The sequence below is a fragment of the Schistosoma mansoni genome, chromosome 1, assembly GCF_000237925.1.
Source record: "Schistosoma mansoni strain Puerto Rico chromosome 1, complete genome".
In the NCBI taxonomy this organism is placed as follows: domain Eukaryota; kingdom Metazoa; phylum Platyhelminthes; class Trematoda; order Strigeidida; family Schistosomatidae; genus Schistosoma; species Schistosoma mansoni.
The window spans coordinates 48341288-48364440 of NC_031495.1; the positions used below are offsets into that span (position 1 = coordinate 48341288).

Sequence of the window (23153 nt, forward strand, 5' to 3'; positions counted from 1 at the left end):
GTGTTTAAATTAATTTTACTAAACATATATAGTACTTAAATTGGGTCTGTTTAATATGTAAGAAAATAGTAACAGCATAAAAGATAACATATTAAATTCTTTCATTTCAGTAAGGGTTAATCAACAAAGAGTTGATGAATGAACTGTTTATACCTAATAGTAGTATCTTTTGTTTTTAACAATGTTAGTTATCATAAACGAAGATGAACAGTGGCTAGCAGTGGAATCCAGGACGCACATTTCGTCCATCTTTGCTTATAATGTTTGTGAATTAAGGCTATATCGAGGCGATACGCACAGTATGCACACATAACTATAAGAGACTGATCGGTTGCAGTCCTAAACATCAATGGGAAGATCCGAACAAACAATACCAAGTGAATCTAATGTTAGTTATTGATTATCAACCAAGATATCTTAGTTAAAAAAAGATTTATTTTTCCTTATTTAATTAAATATTAATTAAGATTAATTTTTTGAAGAAAGTATTACCAATGCATCTACTATAACCATCTGGTAGATAATTTGTAAGTTGATTTTTTTTGTATACCATACAACTAACATCTTGAGTGGATGATAAAATTTCATATATTTAAGACTGCTCAAAAAAATAAGATCTAGTCACAATGTCTTCATATATTATCGCATTGTGAAGTGAGTGAAACAACTTAGTGGTCTAAAACTCAGGATAAAATCAATCAAAAGTTGACTTCGGTAATATTTCTTCTTTTTTTACCTGAATTTTGATTTGTATTGAGATCCTTAATATGCAGAAAATGAAGCAGGACTCGGAATTCTCATTGAATAATAAAATGTTATTATTATTATTGTTAGCTTCATTCAATATTATATTTTTCGTATAATATAGAATTCACAGCATAAAGTATTTCAACAAGTTTCCATTTTTTACTTTTTGTTCGATCTTGACGATGAATATTAAGTGGTCGCCAGTTAGAAGTTAGCAATCTAATAAACCGACATCTGAATCATGTACATTCTTTTTGCTGCATATTGCCAGCAATTAAGATGTTTCTGATTAGGCTTTTCTGTAACTTGTACAGCAGAAAGTTGTAAACTTTTCAGAAACGCAGCTTAATAGGTTGTAAGATTAATAAACATAATGATTTCTTAAAACAAGCAAAAACAGAAAACTTGTTGAGACATCTAGAGGGCAGAAACAGGTAGCCCAGATATTCAAACAGACCGCCATAAGTTGGGTGTTTTATCCTATTGACCTCACCTCAAATTCATGAACCGTAAACTAATCTTATATTTAATAGAAACCTGAATCTTCTGAGAGAATTTAAAAAAACAGTTATAACTATAGATGGTACTAACATATTTTTGAACCACATTGCAGATGAATGTGATTAGAATGTGTTAGAATTTACCGAGTATGATGATATGGGTATTATTTCCATTTAACCACACCAGAAACTTGAATAGTACCTGTGTACTGGACATATACACTTCAATTACATTTCGATTAAGGGTAAATCATCTTTTCAATGAAGAATTCATATATGACCAATGATAGATAAGTTTGAAATTAGTCAAAAACAAAGTAATCATCAATAAAATACTTCCAACTAAAACTTTATTAGAGAACACAATAAGACAGAGATTCTCCTTAATATGTAATTTACATTTAAACAATATAACAACATTTCCCCTGTTTGGTGCTTATTACATAGAATGTACTTATATATCAGTATAGATACTCCACGACCAAACCATCCAGCTCAGAGAACGAAACTCCATCAAAATCATCCACCTGAGCTACAAATCTTCCTCACCATTTCAGTATAGATACTATTTTGCATAAATATTTTATTTTCTCAAATCTAATTGTTTTGGCCTCATTTAAATTGCATCTAATTTCTACATTATTTACTAAGAAGAAAAACAAAAAAAATTACGAAAATTTACATTGAAACTGAGACACAATATAAAAATGCAAATTCCAAAACATTTTATTACAGCTCTCCTAATTTCTTCATTCGATCATACAAAAAAAATGTTTTCTTTCTATTATGCGAAACGTTTTCCCTATGCAAAAACAACAAAAAAATAAAATGTACATCTTCAAAGTCATCTAACAACAAAGTAGTCTCTTTCTCTTTTTTATAATAAACTGAGTAGCACATCTTAAAAATGTAAATGATTCTCTTCAGTAAAACAAAAAAAAACTTTTTTTCTTTTAAATGTAAATTAAAAATCGACAAACCGGAAAAACAAAAGGGAAACATAATATCAAAGAGATTAGGTTAAAATCAATTCGTTTTTGATTGTTTAATTTCAACTTTATTAAATAATTAGAAAACTACTAAAAAGAAGTGAGAAATTACTCAAATCGAATTCAATGAATTGTTTTATGGAAACAAAAAAAAAACAAAAAAAGTTGAATTACAATTTCATTTTTCTTGCAGAATAATAATGACTCTGTTACTTACTCTTTAAATTGTCATCATGAATAAACAGGTTGTTGCCTTTTTTTTTTAAAGAAACAAACCCTTACACCTTAATTAACGATCCGAGTTAAATAGCCGATAATTTACTTTAAAGTTTTGCATCCTAAACTCACTAAAGTGTTTCTAAAAAATAATAACGAATTTTTTCATGGTTATATAATTTTGATATGTTGATGATTTTCTCATCTAGACTTCGTTTTCATTAATGATGTGGGTACATATGTGACTCGCAAACGTGTTCCATTGTCCAGCTCGGATCACTGTATAATTCGTGTTCTACCTAAAGTATATGGTAAACATGGAAAGAGTACACACATACACCATACCAAAAAAGTAATATACAGGAATTACTCAGAAGAAAATTTACAAAATCTAAAAAACATGTTTCGTACGACCAACTGGGAATTATTTACAGATGACTCACTAGAAAACACCACTGATGTTATCACCTGTTATCTTAAATTCTGTTTTGATATTTGCTGTCCTACCAAAACCTTCTTTTTAAGTTTTGATCGACTTACATCTCCACAACTAAAACGACTACGGAGGGTAAAAGAAGGGATGTACAAGGAGAAAAACGCTATTGAAGTTCGTAAGTTAAATGGTCAAACAAACCTAGAGGTTAGACGTCTCAACTCTGTGTTTACTCAAAAACTCCTATCTTGTAAAAGCTCTCCAAATATGTGGAAACTTTTTAAAGAAATTACAGGGGACAGGCAGACCAGAAGCGATAACCAGCTGAATGTTTGTGACTTAAATAAGTCCTTTGTACGTCAGTCATCTGACATCATGCTCCCTATATCCAAGGGTTTGAAGAATAATTGTGTTCCCAGTTTCACTGAAAATGATGTCCGAAAATGTCTCCAGTCACTTAATTCATTTCAATGTTTAGGACCTAATGGTATCCCGAACCTCCTTTTTAAAAAATGTGCTGATGTTTTATGTTATCCATTAACGAATATCTTTAACAGATCCTTCTCAACTAATGTCTTACCGAAAATGTGGAGAAAGACATGCATCTTCCAATCTTCTTTCAGTATAAGAACTATAGAATTCAGTAATGACCATCTTCACTGTTTACAGTGATATACAAATAGTGTATAATGCCCAAAACAAAACTTATGGACAGACATATCAGAAGCAGTTATTCATTTCGGTCTAAAGTTTTAAATATGATAAATATAGATTCTTTTCCCAATTGTTAAAAATGAAATATACCTAGAAAAACTGGTTAATATGAAGAGACTGTGCACAAATAAAATTAATCTCATAAACAAAGTTATTAAAACGAAACAGTTAAGAAAGAGATTCGAAATGTTAATCCTTAAGAATTTTATGAGATTGAAAGGATTTTACTCATAATAAAAAGGTAATTACTTTAAATCTAACTTTAATGCAATAGTATTGACACTGAAAAGATAGCTTCACCACAAAACTAAGAAAAATGAAGAAACATGAAGCTCCTCAGCATTGTTCAGCATAAGTCAAAATGGTATTAGGTCCAGTTTTCTGTTGTATTCAATGTTAACACTTGAACTAGGCAGTTATTTGAAGCTTTTTGATTTACATCTTGAGAATTTTAACTCATAATTAGGTCTAAGGTTCTCTGGATGGCTTATAGGTTAGACAATTTGATTATTGAAATCACTTAGGTTTTTAAGGTGAATTTTTTAATCTTTGTTTATCCACCAAATATTTTGTATATAATTTGCAGTTTCGGTTTGTAAAAAAAATCTCTTCGCTAACCAGTTATCAAGTATTTTTTATTTTCCTGTCATTAGAGTTTTTGTACCTTTAATTAATACTCCTCACTGGCAATCAGTCAACCAGTCACAACGTAGAACTTCGCACGTACGTATATCAGTTCGAATTGCCATACCACATTAGCACAGTGATGCAGATTGTTAGTTCAAATCCTAAAGTGGTAGAGGTAGTAAGAGTATAAGCAGTAATCGGAAAGATTAGGGTTTGAAGATGTTATTCAAGGAGTATAATCCAGTGAAATAAATTTGGGAAGAGAAAAAGGATAGGGACATGAAGAATTCAGAAGATTAGAATTTGGCAGAACACAAAGAGTGGATGCAGCTTCGTCATCGCAAGCAATTTTGAGACATGTCATTGAAGGTCCTCCTCACTAGCAATACCAATCATATCATTTCAGGGTATTGAATGTATATACACAATAACACAAGTATCCTCCATTATAACTTATTTTACACTTACCAAGTTTTGAGAATTTAGAATGAAACCCTAATGTGAATCACTTTATCATTTCTTATTTTCTTTTCATTCAACTAAGATCGAATTTCATTTAAGATTGAATATTTATGGCGGGAAGTTGGGGAATTTGTAACTTAAGACAGTTAATATTATGTTTGCGTTCGAATTCTATTTTTTCTTTTTCTTTAAAAACAAATATGCATACAAACTTTTTTCATAGAAAACAAGTTAAATCTCTATAATTTATAATAAATATCCTATAAATTGTTTTAAAGCAAATAATTATTTTTATAGTTGAAACCATGAGTCAATTGAAGCTAGACCACCATGGAAAACCTGTAAGCACTGGACGGCTGTTTTGTCCTATTGTGGAACTCCTCAGCAGTACGCATCTACGATGATGCCTCACGAGATTCAAACCCAGAACCTATCAGTCTCGCGCGCGAGCGCTTAACCTCGAGAACCACTGAGCAAGCATCCAATGGTGTTAATGTCTTAATTCAACCGATTCATGAAATTGAGCAACCATCACCACTGTCTTCAGTGAGTTGATATCTCACAACAGACCTGGCTGAACTCTACTGGTGGTCTAGCTTCAATTAACTCATGATTTTAACTATAGAATTACTATAATCTCCACAATAACTCCTTCTGAAAATAATTATTTCTTGCAAAAGTAAACAAGTTGTTTATAATTTAAGTTTTAAAAAAAAATTGAAAATCCAGTGAAAAAAAATCAAACAAAATTAACAATAGGTATTTATCGGTTGTATTGAATATAATGAACATTTAAATAATTAATACAAAACTTTTAATGGTTGAGATCAAGAATCAATTGAAGCTAGACCACCATAGAAAACCTGGAAGCATTGGACAGCTTTTTTTCCCATTGTGAGACTCTTCAGCAGTATGCTTCAATCGACTCACGATCTCAACTATTAAAATTATTATAATATCCACAAAACGCCTTCCGATATCAAGAAAAATTTTATTTTCAATAGTTTTTCTTCTTTCATTGAATTTGTTGTTGTTGTAATCTAATTTAGATTTGAAAAACTTAATCTCATTATTATATTGTTAATAGTTAGATAGTTCTCCCAATAATTAAAAGATTTTCAACTAGTGTAACTAATATATTGGAGGTCCAGTTTACTTATTCCATATTTAACTTATTCAGTTTTTATTACAGTCGGTTTGAGTTAATCTGAATTGTTCATATTTTATGCGTTACATGTTGAATGAATTATTTGGAAATCTATTTACCACATTATTGGGGTTAACATTTCAAGTTACTTACAATGCAAAGGATAATATTCAAAGAAAATGATGACATAGTACCTAACTGAATTATCTTCTGTTACAAATAGTACTCGTCGTATTTATTCCTAAAAAAACAGTCTGTGTAAAATGGTAAAGATTTATGTTTGTGCTACTTCTATCACACATATTGTGAACATTTGTCCGGGTATGAACTATAGAATATGTATGACTCTATCGTTTCAGTTAGTAATTACAACTGAACATTGCCTGAATAGACTGCATTATAGGGTATTCTATGCTTACTGTGTACGACAAAAGCTTGGGCAAGTCCTTTTCTTAAGATCAAATAATATACTATATAATAGGTAGGACTTTGGTTGTTCTATTATTTCTTTATTATATTATCGAATAAATTCTCAGTTTCATTAACATTCTACTGAATATAAAATTAAACTAAATGATTAGAATTCTTCATGATGATGTGTAAAGCATCTGACGCTTTCGTCCAGATATTTAAGCTCTATGAAATACATAGAAGGATTTGTACTATTGAAAATTATCTATAATTGTTAAAAATGATCTATATTTTTTGAAAATGAATCTAATAATCTAAGTAAATGTATCTAATTTAAAAAGCTAAACTGTCAATTCTGTCACACATTTAACCTTGATTTAACCAAAACTAACTAATTAAATGAGTTCACATTATTGTGGTGTGTGTTACTGATGTCGATAGATATAAGTAGTATGTACCATTAATCGAAAGTGAAATACCTGTGGCAGAAGGTTAAGAAGATCAAAGAAAGAGGACGAGAACAGAGAACGATTGGTGAGGAAACGAAAGAACAAAGAAGTCTGAGACGGTTGGCTGAAATTTTTCAGATGAAGTATTTACTGTATGGTTTACAGATTTTACTAAAATGTTTTGTAATTTTGTGTTCAAATGCATTCGATTGTACCCACTTGTGTTCCCGTTCACTATATTATCTATCATGATTTTAAAACAGAAAATACAAATTTATTGGCTTAGATTTAGAATTTCATTCATTGCAATAGATAACTTACTTCCAGATTTTCCATGGTGGTCTAGCTTCAATTGACTCATGATCTCAACTCTATAAGATAACTTACTGTTTTGATTTACTGGAAAATACATCTCAAAATTTTGTTAAAGTCGTATTACATGTAAAGTATAAATTTTCATAATTTATATTGTGAAAGTGTTGTAAAATACAGACAGCAAATTGATTATACCGCTTAGTTTGCAAAAATCATCTTAATCAACGAAGTAAAACAACTGATTGGATCAGTCATACAATTAATTCTGCTCCGTTATCTTTTAAGAACACAGGCGGGAATAACCGAATACATTTAAATATAAAATTACAGAGTTATTCGTTAAAATGTGAACACTATATGTTCAATACTTCATTTGCAAGATTTTCATCAATTATCCCATACATTTTCGTTCCTTCATTTTCATATCAATTATTCTTTGTTTCCGTTATCTTCTTTTCCATCTTCCTAACATTTTGCTGCTAGGCATTCCTTTTTCGACTAGTATTAAATACTACTTACAACTGTCGACATAAGTAGCATAAACTACACTATTATCATAAAACAGTCTTCATGAGGAAAATAATGATTTATTGTGCGGGACGTAATGTTTTATATTTATTTGCTTTTGGTATTGACCAATTAATTTGATGTTAATGGTATAGTTGGCTATTCCACTGGTTAGATAAGTGAAATTCTTTCTCTAATTAAAGGATTGACGAATGAGGTACTTTGTAAATTAATTACGAGATCATAAAATGAAGATCTAATTATCGGGCTATTTTCTTGAGTAAATTATCATACATTTGAATGGACTCAATAAATGAGAAAATGAGAAAGAAATTGCCAGACAGTAAATACTTCAAATAAATTTTTTATAATAACTGAAAAAAAATCGAATAAACGATGGTACCCTTACTTGTTTAAAATGCAATTTAAAGAAAATTATATCAAATAAAACGCGAAGCTTGTGCTGATGATGTCGTTCAGAAGGACGATGAAAGCTCCACGACCAAACCATCCAGCTCAGAGAACAAAACTCCATCAAAAGGAAACAGTTATAACCATATATAAGATTAACTTTGAGAAATTAAACTGTACGACACTTGAAAAGATGCGAACAAACTTTACACTTCAAAACATGCTCTTGATGATGATGTGGAAGAATATTGTTACAGGGTGTTGTGAGGAGAGTTGGAAAACCCTGATTCCAAACCAATGGTGCACATCTAAGTCAGGTACATAAAACCAGGAAACTCTGGATAATTGTTTAGTTCTAGGTCTATAAATTGTAGAGTAGGGGATCGGAGGTCATACAGTTTTGGGTTTGATACTCATTGGGATGGTAACCAAGCACTTATGAGGAATTCGATATTCAAACAGAACAGATGTGTAGTGCGTGTTGTTTTTCTTTGATTGTCTAACTAAAATCATTTCATAATATCACATGCAAGAAGGGAATGTTATTAGTCGTTACAGAGTTTGATGAGAGTATAGTTTTAAAAGGACTTGATTTATTTTTATGTCTAATTTTTAGTTTTGATTTCTACCTATACATTTGTGTTTACAAGAACTAATAAAACAGACAATATATTTCCATAATTTTCAGATTAATGAACACCTTGGACCATTGCAAATTTCACTTGGAAATATGTTAATTGATATTACAAAATTCATTTTCATATTTCTGCTGGTAATTTCCTCCTTTGCTTGTGGTCTTCATCAATTGTATTATTATTATCTTTCAAACGAAGAAGATAATAGACCACGTGCATTTAGTTCGTAAGTTTTTATTGATAAATGATTTGTTTTACAAATACATTCTTATTGTAATGATTTACTTTCTTACAGTGTTTACATACCGATATCTAGCTATCGAGGTTAGAAAACGAAATAGTTTCTTGCTGAGAATTTCGAGATCATAATATCTCATTTTGAATAAGACGGAGCTTTTTAAGTGTTTATTTGAAATCTGTACTAGTAACAACAACAACAACCAAAAAAAGATAACATTTTATGTAAACGCAACTGAAGTTCATTGACATGTTAGATAAAGGTATACATTCATGTGCTCTCCTATAAGAGTGATTTTTAAAAAATTCTAATCAAATAAAAACATAACAACATTGAAATGAGATTGTTTTATAAAAGAGTAATAGTTTTGTTGATAAAATCTTTTTTTTCAATTGTTTGGGAGATCCTGAAAATTTCTCGCAATAGACAAGAAAGGCTCAGGAAACATTAAGAAGCATTTTATACAATCAGCGTTGGACTGGAAGTTTTGCTAGAAACATCACGAAAGTGAAAAGTCACATTTAGAGTTTCTGATTGACTGATTACTACACTGCTACTATGTTTAATAGTATTCTAGAATTTTCGGGAAAACCCAAGGACTTCTAAAATAATATAAAAGTCCTATATTTACTGTACATAAATGAACCTTTGGAGTAAAGTGCTTATCGCATATTTTACGCCTTTTCTCTTGTGTTCAAGTTGATGTGTAAATTTAACTTGGGGTTTACGAGACTAGCGTTCAATTAACAAGACTTATCATCAATTAAATTTGTATTGAATACTTTACCAAAGCTTATCAGTATAATTCATTCTGATAATTGAATATACTTTATGTAATATATCATTTTAAATGCTCAAAATTACTTATCTAACATAAAATATTATAGCAGTTGAGTATAATACAACTGTAGTAAATGTTTACAAATAAGTAATAAGTTAAGTAAATACTAATAATAATACTTACAATAATGTTAATGGCTATTACTATATTTGGTTAAATAGGGAGAAAACTTAATTTGAGTTAAGAAATAATTCATATTAGCCTTTATAAATGAATTGAATGTGCTTTAGCTTTCAGATTAACCACATCTATTGAATCGTTTTGACTTCAAAGAGAGTTTTATATAGTTGAGATGATGAGTCAATTGAAGCTGAACCACCGTGAAAAACCTAGAAACACTGGACGGCCGTTTCGTCCTATTGTGGGACTCCTCAACAGTTATACAATATTTAGATAGAAAATTTTTACAACTAGAATGGATGGAAATCTAGTTGAGAAGGTTAAAAGTAATATACAAAGAGTAAAAACCATGGTAAATCTCATTTCTCTACACAGTCCTTCTGTACTTAGGATGTTGTCCAAACGATTTTTACTGAAACTGCTTTTGTAAGGTTTGAAATAAGAATAAAAACATTTTAAAGTATGCTGTACTGTTGATAGTACTGAACTCATAGCCATCTTTATTTTGATCCCATATCCCTAACATTCATAAAAAGTACGGTCTTTTAAAACCGTTTATATAATATTTACATCTTTATCCCAAATAGTACTTTTAAATATTCTGATGTTTTTTTATGAGTTCTCTCAATATAAATTTTTCTAGAATATCAGCTGAGCCAATTAAGAGACACTTTTAGCCTACTTATTAACTTACGAATGTTACCCCTGATGGAGGTGCAAAGGCCACCCACTAGCACTCTCCATCAAAATCTGTATCGGACAATGCTTACCATTTTTCCCAGCTGCCATTCATTCTTTTAATGTCTACTTTCGATCCCAGGCGCATCGGGTTATTCGGCCTTCCTCTTTCCCGCTCTCCTTTAGCATTCCAAGTTATCTCTTCCTTCGTGATGCAGTTTGATGATTTCCACAATGTATGTTCCATCCACACCCAGTGTCTTTTCCTGATTTCCTCTTCATCTGGAAGTCGGCTTGATCTCTGTCAGAGTATGTCTTTGCTGAAAGTATCCGGTCAACGGACATTGAATATCTTGTGTAAACAAGTGATTACATATACTAATACAGATTTGATGACGGCTGTAATAGTTCTCCAAGTTTCAGCTCCATACAGTAGAAGTGTCTTGAAGTTCGTATTGAAGATTGTGACTTAGATGTTGGCTTGCAGACAGTTGTTTTGAGTTCTATATGTACTTCAATTATAGGAATGCAGCTTCTGCTTTGCCAATCCTTGCATCCACATTTTCATCCTATTTACCTTGTTCATCGATGATGCTGTCCAGGTACGTGAAAGATCCCACCTCTTCCAGAGTTTCTCCATCAAGACACCTTTAAGGTTAGAGTAAAACCTTTATTCTGGCTAACATAAGGATACTGAAAATATGTAATAATTGCGGTACATAGTCTATCAAGTAGCAAACTCTTAAAATAGGATCTTTTTATTCACGTTTTTAACACTTTATTTAGTCTGCAATCAAATTTAAATGCTTAGTTGTATAGAAAACAAGGTCCATGTGGTTGTAGAGGAACTAGGCAGATTTCTAAAATGGCAGTGAAACTTCATTAGGGAAAAATATTAGACAAAACTAAACATTACCCTATTCGCCTAAGTTGCAATAAGCTACGTTAAATCTCATTGAAAGTGTATTGGCTCACCAGAAACAAAAAATAATCTACCACACAAATACCAGTTTCTGTCTGAAATAAAATGAGTATGAGGACTGAACATGAAAACTATCATGGTATCAGTATCAAATTCAGTCTAAGAATGTGTCTTTTAAAGTCTTTAAACGTGTGTTCATTTTTAGCCTCTGAATTGTGTAACATACCACTAATATTTGATGTGTTTAGCATAGAACGCTTACTATGAGAATCTGGTAGTCTTAACAAAACATCTTGCTTTGAATGTAAGCAGTATATTCGACAATCTAAAAGAATGGATATAAGACACTTTTAAGTTCATAAGTAACAAATCTATAAACTACCAAAAGAATATTTACAAACCAATCTTATTTTTACTTTCTCCTGTAATTCTGATAATAAAGAAAACTTGCTCAAACGGAATCGATGGGCTATGTTTGCTTCTGTAACCATTTCGATTTTTGTGCAACAATCTTTGGTGGCATGCGATCGTTCCACTCTTTTTGTGTACTTCCAAACACATATTTAATTTGACAAATATGATGAAATTGGACTCAATAGTTCATGGGATGGTTCGGTTTTTGACATAGCACGATTTTGTTCTTAGAATTATGGCGATTTTAGGTGTGTAATAAAATCACTTTATCTCCGTTTTAAGCCTTTATTTCAACATAAAAACTATTTGAATAACATCAGACTAGTGTGGTTATGTAGACATTTACTTCGTTGAAAATTCAAGAATTTTATACAGATCAAACAATCATTTGAGGTGTCTTTTCTGCACTAATGTTTCATTTGACAAATCCATTTCATTTTTAATATTATTTTCCACGTACAGATCCGGTTAATTCTGTTTCACAGCCCCTTATAAAGTTTTATTTCTACTGAATTAAACAAAAACTATGAAATCTGGAATATTACCTTGATTATGTAAACTTTCTGCAGATATAACGGCTACATAATCCAGTCTCTCTTTAACTAATAAATACATCTGAAAATGTTAGTTATAAAAAATTTGACAGTGATAAATGCAAAGATTAAAATAATGACTCCTTTGATGTCACTTTTATCAGAATGAGGAATGTGTTAATTTTAATGGTTGAATTCATGTGTCACTCTGAGCTAGACGACCATTGAAAACCTGGAAGCATTGGACGGTCATTTCGTCCTAGTATGAAGGTCCTCAGCAATGCTCATCCACGATCTTGAACTCGGGATTCGAACACGGGACCCTAAACCTAAAGCGATAACGCTCAAACTCTAGACCATTGAACTGGCATCCAACGTTGTTAATGTCTAACTTCAACCAATCCGTGAATGTGCACTGCTGAGGTGTCCTATACTAGGACGAAACGACCATTCAATTCTTTTAGGTTTCCAATGGTGGTCTAGCTTAAATCAACTCATGAATTCAACTAATACAATGTTATTTTTAATCAGGAAAACATCGGCAACATAAAAAAATATTTATTTTATACGTTTAGTTCTCTTATGAATTTCATATTAAAATCAAGCAATACTAGAATGTCTGGCAAAATATCAAGAATTTGTTGCGCTTTCTTCAATTGATCATTGAACATTATCAAGAACCAGAATCAATGAATTTAAAAACAAAAGTATCCAATGGTTGAATAAAACTGAAAAGAAATGAAAAATTTAATTATGCCTCTAACTTATAACAATAATAGTAATAATAATAATAATGGTGATGGTAATGACGATAATAATGAATAATTTAATCAATCGCGTTTAATCATATTCTATAATGTAACGTAAAAAGAGAAGTACTATTCAAAAGTTAAGAAATGATTCAAATCAATGAATTAATTATTTTGTTAGAGATGGTTGTGTATTAAAAAGTTAATCTTAATTATCGTTTAAAAAAACATTTATTTTAAGTCTATCAGCAGTTATTACATCTATCAATACAAACAGATTTAAATTTGACTGTTAGTTAATTGTTCATCAAAATGGGGATTCTCGGAGATTTCAGTAGTTCCACAGTTGAAATCATGAGTAGATCTAAGCTAGACCATCACTGGAAGCCTAAAAGCACTGGATGGCCGTGTCGAGTATGAGACAGTTATCTACCATAGGCAACAGATGAAGGGTCGCGCAAGATCATGGATTGATTGAAACTAGACATTAACACCGTTAAATACCAGTTCAGTGGTTTAGAGGTTGAGCGTTTTCGCATGATACTGAAGGTCATGGGTTCGGGTCCCGCTGAAGATTCCCATACGGGAACGAAACGGTTGTTTAGTGCTCCTAGGTTTTCATTGGTGGTCTGACTTAAATTGATTAGTAATTTCAACTGTGAAAATTATTTTTTTGTAGAGATCAGCTACTTTCAAATAAGGACTATAAACATTGTAAATGGCTTGAACTGCTTTATCTTTTACTATAAAGAGTTACAGAGAGCTGTTTTCAAATTCTATTATTCAGTAAAATACGCATGAAATAGTAAATTCTACTGTTTATTTTCACTAGATAATATTGCAGTGAACACCACTGTGAATATCTGAACTTATGTTAATCTTTCTACAAAATTAAGAAGAGAAATTAGAGTTTTTCTAGATTCAAGCTATTTTTTCTTAATCGTTTTGTACTAATGTACAACTGTTTAATTGATGGCCAATCCTAAGTAGTTACACTGTTTTTAGATTTCAACTTGTGATCTTTCCGAATGAAAATATTCCTGTTAAAAGTATGAATTTTAAGTAAATCGAATCTAATCTACTGTTTTCATATGTCCAATTTAGTATAAGAAGAAGGTAAGTCGGACATGATAATAAAAGAGGTATATGGTTCAATAAGAAGGAAATTAGACAGGAGAAGTACTTCCGTAGTGAACAAGAACACGGGTAGGGACAATGGAATGCATTTAATCACAAATTACAGACTATCTCACTAAAATCTGATAACCATACAGCAAACAGTTAATTTAAAAAATAACCATCGATTGTCTCAATCTTCACTGCTCCTTCCGTAAATATCTGTCCATCTTCTCTAATTTCATTGTTTATGCATTTTCCTACCAATTGCGCTTCATTTCAGTTCTTTCCTTATCGGTCTTCTGCAAAAATACATTCTATGCCTGACCATCGCCATATACTACTTATGTGAATATAAGTAGCCCACACCACACTTGGACAGAATATTATACACATTTTATTAGATTCAGACCTCTGTATTATAAAAAATACTTTGTGAGGACACTAGGAACTGGAAATTCGGTTTGTGTTTAAGAAAATAATTTATCTAAAATTATTCTATGGTATCATTATCTTATGGGTTACTATTCTTTGAATTTTGATAGAAATAAATAATCACAAGGAGTTACTGTGGAGATTTCAGTGTTTTCATAGTTGAAAGCGTGAGTCAATTGAAGCTAAACCATCAAGGAAAACCTGGAAGAAATAAATAAACCTAAAGACTAAATTAGGGAAAATATATTTTCATCTTTGTCAGCTCAAAAAAGGTTAATTTTAAAAACGAATTCAAAAGAAGTCATAGCTGTTTCATCACTGTATTCTATTCTGTATAACCATCAAAATGAGTTTTTTTTTATTAGTTGAAAAAAGAAAAGCTTAGAAATTGATTGAAATACTTCATCACAATTCTTAATGCTTGAATGATTTCTTCAGAGTAATTCATTGTAAATATGATAATAAAATTAATATTTTTCTTCTGATTGAATTCATTCCACCACAGGTAATGATTCTCAAATTAGTAATTCAGGGAATTCAATTTATATCTAGCCGATAATGAGCCTAGTGAAATTAATTATTTATTTGGGTTCTATGAAGGTCTTGTACAGTTTAAATACAAATTTATTCACAAGTTTACATTACCTGTAAAACAAAATAAGAATAATCGTTTCTTTTTCAAGTTGCGAATTTCCGTATACTGTGAATCCGGGAAAGTATATGTAATTTATTCAAGAATCTGTATCTCTCTCATGGGAACATTAATAACGTTGAAGGATTTGCTACTGCCCAAACTGTTTAAATTTGTAAGCATATACCAAAGAATACTTATCTAATGATTCAGCTGTAGTATTGTATTTGCTTGATCTTTATATACCAGTTTCTTTCACATGTGTGATGCTTATTTTAAAACAGATCTTAAAACTAAGACAATATAACTTTTCTAGGTAACATCACTTTTAGATGAGAACAGAAAATCATAAAACACCACAATAGTAAATATCACTAAATACGTCAATTAAAAGTAACCTAACGGTTTTAATATAAGAAATCTTAAATGCTTTTTTTACAACGCAATTGAATGAGAAAGTTGGAAATATTCACTCATAAGATTTTCACAATTTACAATATCAAATAATCTCAATTAGCTTAATCAATAATTGAACTATGTCTAGAATATGGAATGTTTTTCTATACTGGACAATCACAATCATGTTTTGTTTAGGTTAATATTAAAAAAATTACTATAACTTATTAAAAAGAACTTTGAATAAATGTCTAAATACATTTGTTCAACATACTATGGTATACAAAAACAACGCAGGATTTACCTAACCACCTATTTAGTAAAGACATTTTACAGCCGATGTTGATTCAGTCTTATTGAAAATAATAATAATAATTTGTCTTTGTTATTTTCCACTTTTCATATTTTTGGCGGCAAACTACGCATAATTGTTGTTGCCTTGACAATAAGACATTTAAAAGTCTATCAGCTGATTTTATAGTAGTCATTTATTAAATTTTAAAAAAAAATAAGTTAGACATAGACAAGAAGATTCAACAGTAATAAACATAGAAATATATTTATATCAAACTAGTAAATGAGATCAATAATGAGCTTTAATAGTTAAGTGTAGAATAGGAAATAAGTATGCTTACACATGCTTCTTTTTGTTATAAAACTTGGAAAAAAAATTGATCATTATTATTATTATTATATGTCTCTATTTATATCTATGTTCATTACAGACTTGTCAGTTCATATCGTACATTATTTTGGCACTTATTTGGAAGCAGTCAATCGGGAAATTTTGAAGTGACATTTGTAAATAAAACCAGCGGTGAACGTGAACGTATGGAATCAGCTAGAAATACAATGGTTGTCGGTGAAATCCTACTATTAATTTATCATGCAATGGCAATTATAGTTTTAGTAAATATGTTAATTGCTATGATGTCCAATTCATTTCAAACTATACAGGTATGTACACATACAGAGTATAAAATTTGAAAAAAAACATTATAAAACTGTAACGCTTTCATTTTAACTATTTTTTTTAAAATTATGCTTTAAAGTAGGAACTTTTAATGTCCGAACATTGTGCCAAATACATAATACCATAATATTGTTTAAAACAATCTGACTATTAAAATTCACGTAGTATTGTTTGTTTGAATCTTCCTATTGATGTTTAGGTCTGTGATTGGTCAGTCTCTTATTGCCATATGTGCATACTGTGCGTATTGCCTCGATATTGCTTTAATTCACAAGCACCATAAGCCAAGATGGATAACGGCTAGCAGTGGAATCTAGGACGCGCGTTTCGTCCTATTCGCAACTCGTCGACTGGATGCACCGACATCTCAGAGTTGATGTTCACTCTGGAACTCGAATCCAGTACCTTTCGCTTCAAACGCCATCACGTTATCCGCTCAGCTACTGAGTCCCGAGCCACGAGTCCTAGAGTGAACATCAACTCTTAGATGTAGTACATCCAGCTGACAAGTCCCGAATGGGACGAAATGAGCGTCCTGGATTCCATTGCTAGACACTATCCATCTATGTTTATAATATGACTATTCACTTACACATTTCACTATCTGATGAAGATTCATTTCTTATGATGAAATACTTTGTACACTAGGTGAACATAATAATCTTCTAGGATAACATATCAATTTTTATGAATGAGATCATTTATTAGTATATAACTATAATTATTCTATTGAATGTATTGAGGGAAATGTCTTTATTTAGTGACAAAACAACCAAAATATAATAATGAACAACTTTTAAATCATTAAAGTTTTCAGTCTTTGAATTAAAGCATCACAAAATCACATGGTTGGTGACTATTCTTTCAAATAATCTTGTGAATATCTTTGTGTATTCTGTCATATTACCGGGAGTAGTAGCAAATAAAACATTTAATGATTTGCTATGTTTTCGCTTATAGGTAACTGAGATTGAAAATCAATCGTGATAATGTTAAGCTAGTTTTTAATTATTTGTTTAACGAACCATTTAGTTGAATTGTTTGTAGTTATTTAGTAAGAAAATGAATTAGTTTACGGGGATTATCAACAAGTTGTTGTAAGACTAGAAAATCTCATGATAAGGTTGTTAGATTTCAGTTCAAGAGTCGTTTAATTAGGTATTGAAACTTAAAAATTTCATACATCACCTTAGTACGAAAATCGCACACTAGGCAACTGAGTTACACTAGGTTTACATTGAAGAAATATGATGTTCGAGTCAGTCACTTAATAGACTCTATCACGGTTACATTGAGAAAAGTACGGGTCCAAAATTTCACAGGATTATAAATAGTTATATGTATTCTTTGTGTGTACCTTTTGTTTAATTAATTACAGGTAAACTAAATTAAACGATGAGTGGTGTTCCGGGGTTTTAAGCTATTGAGTTGAAAAATCAAACGTTTAACAGTGAACGTCTGTTCAACTTAGGTTTCATTCTCCATATATTTGTTGTCTATCAATGGATGAAGGAATTGTTTCTAAATAACAGACAATTAAAATGAGACTAGAAACGTGATAAGTGTACTAGCGAAATATGTAGACCGTTCGAATGGTAAAAATGAAGGCCAGAAGCTGAAAAAGAGAAACATTATTCAAAACACATATCTACGCGATTACATTCAAGAAACCCTGATATGAGACTGAACGTTTTACTGATTACCTGCATGTCTACATAAATAAAACCTATTTAACGAATTAAAACTTTAGGGAAACTAAGAAAAATCCGTTTAATGAAAGTTTACCCAAAAATAATCACAAAAACAATATCTTTCTGGCAAAAGCACATATTGGACGTTAAGGCCTTAGGTTGTTCTGATTCACGGATGACGAATTCCATTAGTTACAAATATCTAACTTTAGATATTCGGTATCACTCCTACTTATCCAGAAAACCAGTTATTAAAATGAAAAAGACATTTCAAATGCACTAGAACCTTTGTTAATATAAGTTAACTCACTTGAACTGTCCTCTATTCATTCTATTTTGTGACCGGTTGGCAGATACCTACCAATGAACGCTGCTGAACATCTTATTCTAAAGATGATCAAGATAGACTGGATCATTTATCTAAAAATCTCTTACTTTTAACAATCGGTTGTTATATATATATATATGTTACATAGGTAAATTTTCCCTGCAGAATGCTAAACTGACTTATGCTTGATACTGAAAACCAAAATTCGATGAACACAAGACTGGTGACATAAATTTATTCGACACAGGAAACAAATTCGACCGATATTATTATTATTATTTTCGTTATTATTTATTATTATTATTAGCATTATTCATTATTATATTTTTGGTACAATATGGAGTTCTCAGCACAAAGTACTTCAACAAGTTTCCGTTTCTCACTTCTTCGTCCTTCCTGACGATAAATATTGAGTGATCGCCAGTTAGAAGTTAGCAGCCCAGTCAATCGACATCTGAATAATGTACATTCTTCTCGCTGCATATTACCAGCAACCACGATATCTCTGATTAGGCCTTCTGTAACCTTTACAGCGAAAGGTTTTACACTTCTCGGAAACGCACCTGAATAGGTTGTGCGATTAATAGCCATAATGATGTATTAAAACAAACAAAATTAGATAACTTGTTGAAATATCTAGATGACAGGAACAGGTAGCCCAGATGTTTGAAAAGGCCACCAATTTGTGATGAATACGTTCATTTGTACATTGATTCTAATCAAACGTGATAGTTGCTTTACAATCATCTCACACCAGGGGAGTACACAGAATTACTACAAAACCCTAAACTACCAGTTTCATACTGAACTGATGCCAAAAATATCATATTAAATAAACATTGCACAATAACTCAATGTTATACTGCAAACAATATCACGCTGAAAATAAAGCAAATGTTATACTAAGTAATATTCACACTGAATTAAAAACGGAAGTTTTATTATACAAAGACCAAAATGAGTGAAAAGCGTAATTTTTCCTTTTTTTATCCTGTCATATTATTTCCCCATTCATAGAAATAAATCCGACTTCCCAAAATTAACAGAAGTCGTTGGAATGGGTACAGATTTATTATGGATTACCGATACGTTTCTAACTCAATCTTATAGATTTATTGTTGATTACCTACACTAATAAAAAGTTTTTTCAGTTAAACTGAGCTTATCTAGCAATAAATCAAAAATATTTTAGATCAAAAATAAATAAATAAAAATTCTCTGCTCATTATTTTGAATTTAGAAAACCTTTAAAAATAAGGGAACAAGGTAACAAAATAAGGTAATAAGGAGAAGAAGAAAGAAAGAAAAATAAAACATTTCGATTCTTTTCCATTGAGATTTGTTTTCTTATTGTAAATAAAATAAATTTTCAAAAAAAAGAAAAAAATAAGAAGAAAAAAAAGGAGAAAAAAATTGTATTGAACAACAAATTAAGTTTGAAATTGGTATTTCTTTTATGGTATTTACACATTTCATGGTTACACTGTTTCCCATGAGAGTTACCATTTTGGATAGGAATATAAGAATAAAATAAATTTATCAGAAGAAATTATAATCACAGTTTTCCTATTTTTCCTTCTTAATAACTATTGTTGTTCTCATTAAATTAAAGGTAAATCATTTTTGGCCTAAATTTGTTTGTTAAAAATTTAAATTTACTGAAAAATAAACTTTAATGATTCATTTGAATTAGATTATTTAGATAAAGAGTCATATAAATAGTTTTGATTATATTTTAGATAATTAATCTAACTGATTAAGATAAGATTAGTGAACGTAATTATTTAAAGTAGGCAAATTTTAACTGAATTATTGAGCTATTGAATTACATTCATGTTGTTATATCCTGATGAAGACATAAGTACGAGTAATTCCCAGGATCGATTACTTGCTTACTTACTCCTGTTACTCCCAATCGAGCATAAGCCGCCGAACAGCATTCTACAACCCACTCTGTCCTGGGCCTTCCTTTCTAGTTCTATCTAATTGTTGTTCATTCTTCTCCTGTCTGTCTCCGTTTCTCGGCGTAATGTGTTCTTTGGTCTTCCTTTGGTCTTCTTCGCTCCCAGGACCTATTAATGGAATATTATTCTATATATATTCTTGTTTTTTAACTATTGAATAACTAGATTGTGTATATCTATATTCATCTTATTATAAGCTTCATTTTGACCTATGGATTATTATCATACGAATTACTGTCCCTAAATTATATTCATTTTATTGATTATTGTATCCCACGTTCACAGTCACATTCGGCTTGATCTTGTACAAATATTATTTTCTATTTTATGGTGTGATGCGGTCAGTCTCTCTGTCTGGTATATAAACCGAGTATTTTTGAAATAAATGATTCGCATAGCAGAAGCGTCATTGATGTCCTCGACTCAATTGGAAGGGCTAGGCGGACAATGGACCAATAAGGACGCTAGACTACTCATACTGGTCGGACGTCATTGATTTGTCACAGTGTTAAAGTCGGAAAAGTCGTATTTCGATTGGTGAATAAATCACGTTATAAAAGCCGGACATAAAATCAATAACGAATTAGCATACGATCTATTCTTTATAAAGTCATAACACATGTATTGTACTGAACTATGTAATATTATTTAGGAGAATTCAAATGATAAACGTTACGTCAACTGGAAGTGTAATCTCTCGTAGATATTGTATTATTTAGTATGTATTGTTTCAACCTACTTCAATAGATCCTTCTGAATAATTTACACTAAACAGTTTAATTGGTTGACATCAAACAGGAATTTTTAAACTCTCTCATATGGCCTAAAAACGTACTTGTGGCATGTTTATTTAACAAATTTAAGCACAAATTCAGAGTTGAATGGATGAAATTTGTTCGATCTATTTCATAAATCATAACAGTGGTTTCACTTTTAAAAGTAACGCATATTCGTCGTTGAATATAAGGCGATGTTGTTTATTTTAGTAACATTTCACGATCACCGTCAGTTTTGATTAAAATTATTTAAACAACTTATACATTAGTATTCTTTATTATTCCCTTTTACGGTAGTTTTAGGGAGAAATGGTGGCTTTGTGTATAAATCATTATAATTTCATTTAAAAAGGCATAATTTCCAATTGTGCTACCCTAAATTCAGTTCGGACACCCAGGTAGCCTCACCAACTCTTACATAAATAGTGTGGCCGAAAACAGTATTTAAATCTGTGATTAGTGAACAAGTTAGATTTATTTGAGGAATGGTGGTTTAGCGGTTAGGGCATTCGCCTTTTAACCGACAGGTCACAAGTTCAAACATGAACTCGTACACAGTATATGACTCACATTATTACAGTAGTTATTTTCTGTAGTAATCATTGCTTATACCAAAATGTAAAATACTTTACGTTCTTTAGTGTGATACTGCGTTCAATATCATTTTCAAATCTCTGATATTTTCTGATTTATAACTGATGATTTATATGATCATTGGACACAATCTTGTCCCGATACTTGATTATCAGCTCGATATTAAGGCAATGGTCACAAAAATAAGTAATTAAGCTATGAATCGTTCTTCATTAATGAATATTCTGTGCTTTAATATCAACTTCCAGGTCTTCATTACACATAACCAGGACAATTTAACAGCAGTTAAAAATCAGACGGCTAAAGACAGTCACTTTAACCTAGTCGAACTATATAAATAAAAGTTAACTTGCATGTAAATTACGAAACCCGTAATATGGTATGTTACCTAACTAGGAAACATTTATTGTCATTTATTTGAATGGGTACTAAAAATTTATTCAAGCAATAAAAATTTCATTGGGGAATGATATATGCCATTTAAGCCATTTGAAGTATAAATTTACCCGTCACTAACTGTTACAAATCCACAACGCTCAGATAATTGAATCTTGAGCCGTGAATATGCTAACGAAATATAGTTTTTGAATATATGAAATCCATATAATTAATGAACGTCTATATTTTTTTGTTTTAGAATCATGCAGATACAGAATGGAAATTTGCTCGAAGTAAACTATGGGCGGTTATTTTGATGAAGGATCAACGCTTCCACCACCGCTAAATACAATTATAAGCCCTAAATCTGTAATTAGATTCTTATGTGGAATATTTCATTTTATAATCTTATTGATAAAAAAATGTCGAAATTGTAAATTGTCAGGAAATGGCAGTAATAATAATAATAGACACAAGCAAACAAAGTTAAACACATTGAATCTCCATTCAAATCAACAAAAAAGTCAAACAGAATGGGATATCGAAATCCAAGAAATGAACAGAAGTGGAATTTTTTCCCATCCCGATGTAATGAATAAACAAAAACAAGTAAGAAAGTAATCTTTTTCAACGAAAATTTATTTTAAGAGATAAGTTTTTCTAAATGCACAGTTACTGGTATCATTGAATTTAGGTTCATTACAAAGACAGAAGGTATGCCACTCTGAAAAAAGTTTGCAACAAAAGTTACTCATTAGTATTGTTTGTCTGAATCTTCCCATTGATGTTTAGGACTGCAACTGGTCAGTCTCT

General features: G+C 30.8%; 1 protein-coding gene and 1 non-coding gene across 2 annotated transcripts in view; both read left to right on the forward strand.

The window, feature by feature from the left end:
- Smp_147860 (putative transient receptor potential channel) overlaps positions 1-22686 on the forward strand; it is a gene marked incomplete at both ends in the record, with an annotated part of 61956 nt that extends 39270 nt beyond the window's left edge. Inside the window, 3 exon segments of the mRNA XM_018794657.1 lie at positions 16362-16424; positions 16429-16593; positions 22600-22686. Coding sequence (XP_018649047.1) covers positions 16362-16424; positions 16429-16593; positions 22600-22686 — 315 coding nt within the window.
- Positions 21853-21923, forward strand: Smp_tRNA_01004_Pseudo_TTT.1.1. Its single transcript has one exon. It is a non-coding gene (tRNA).
- Positions 22687-23153: the final 467 nt, after the last annotated feature.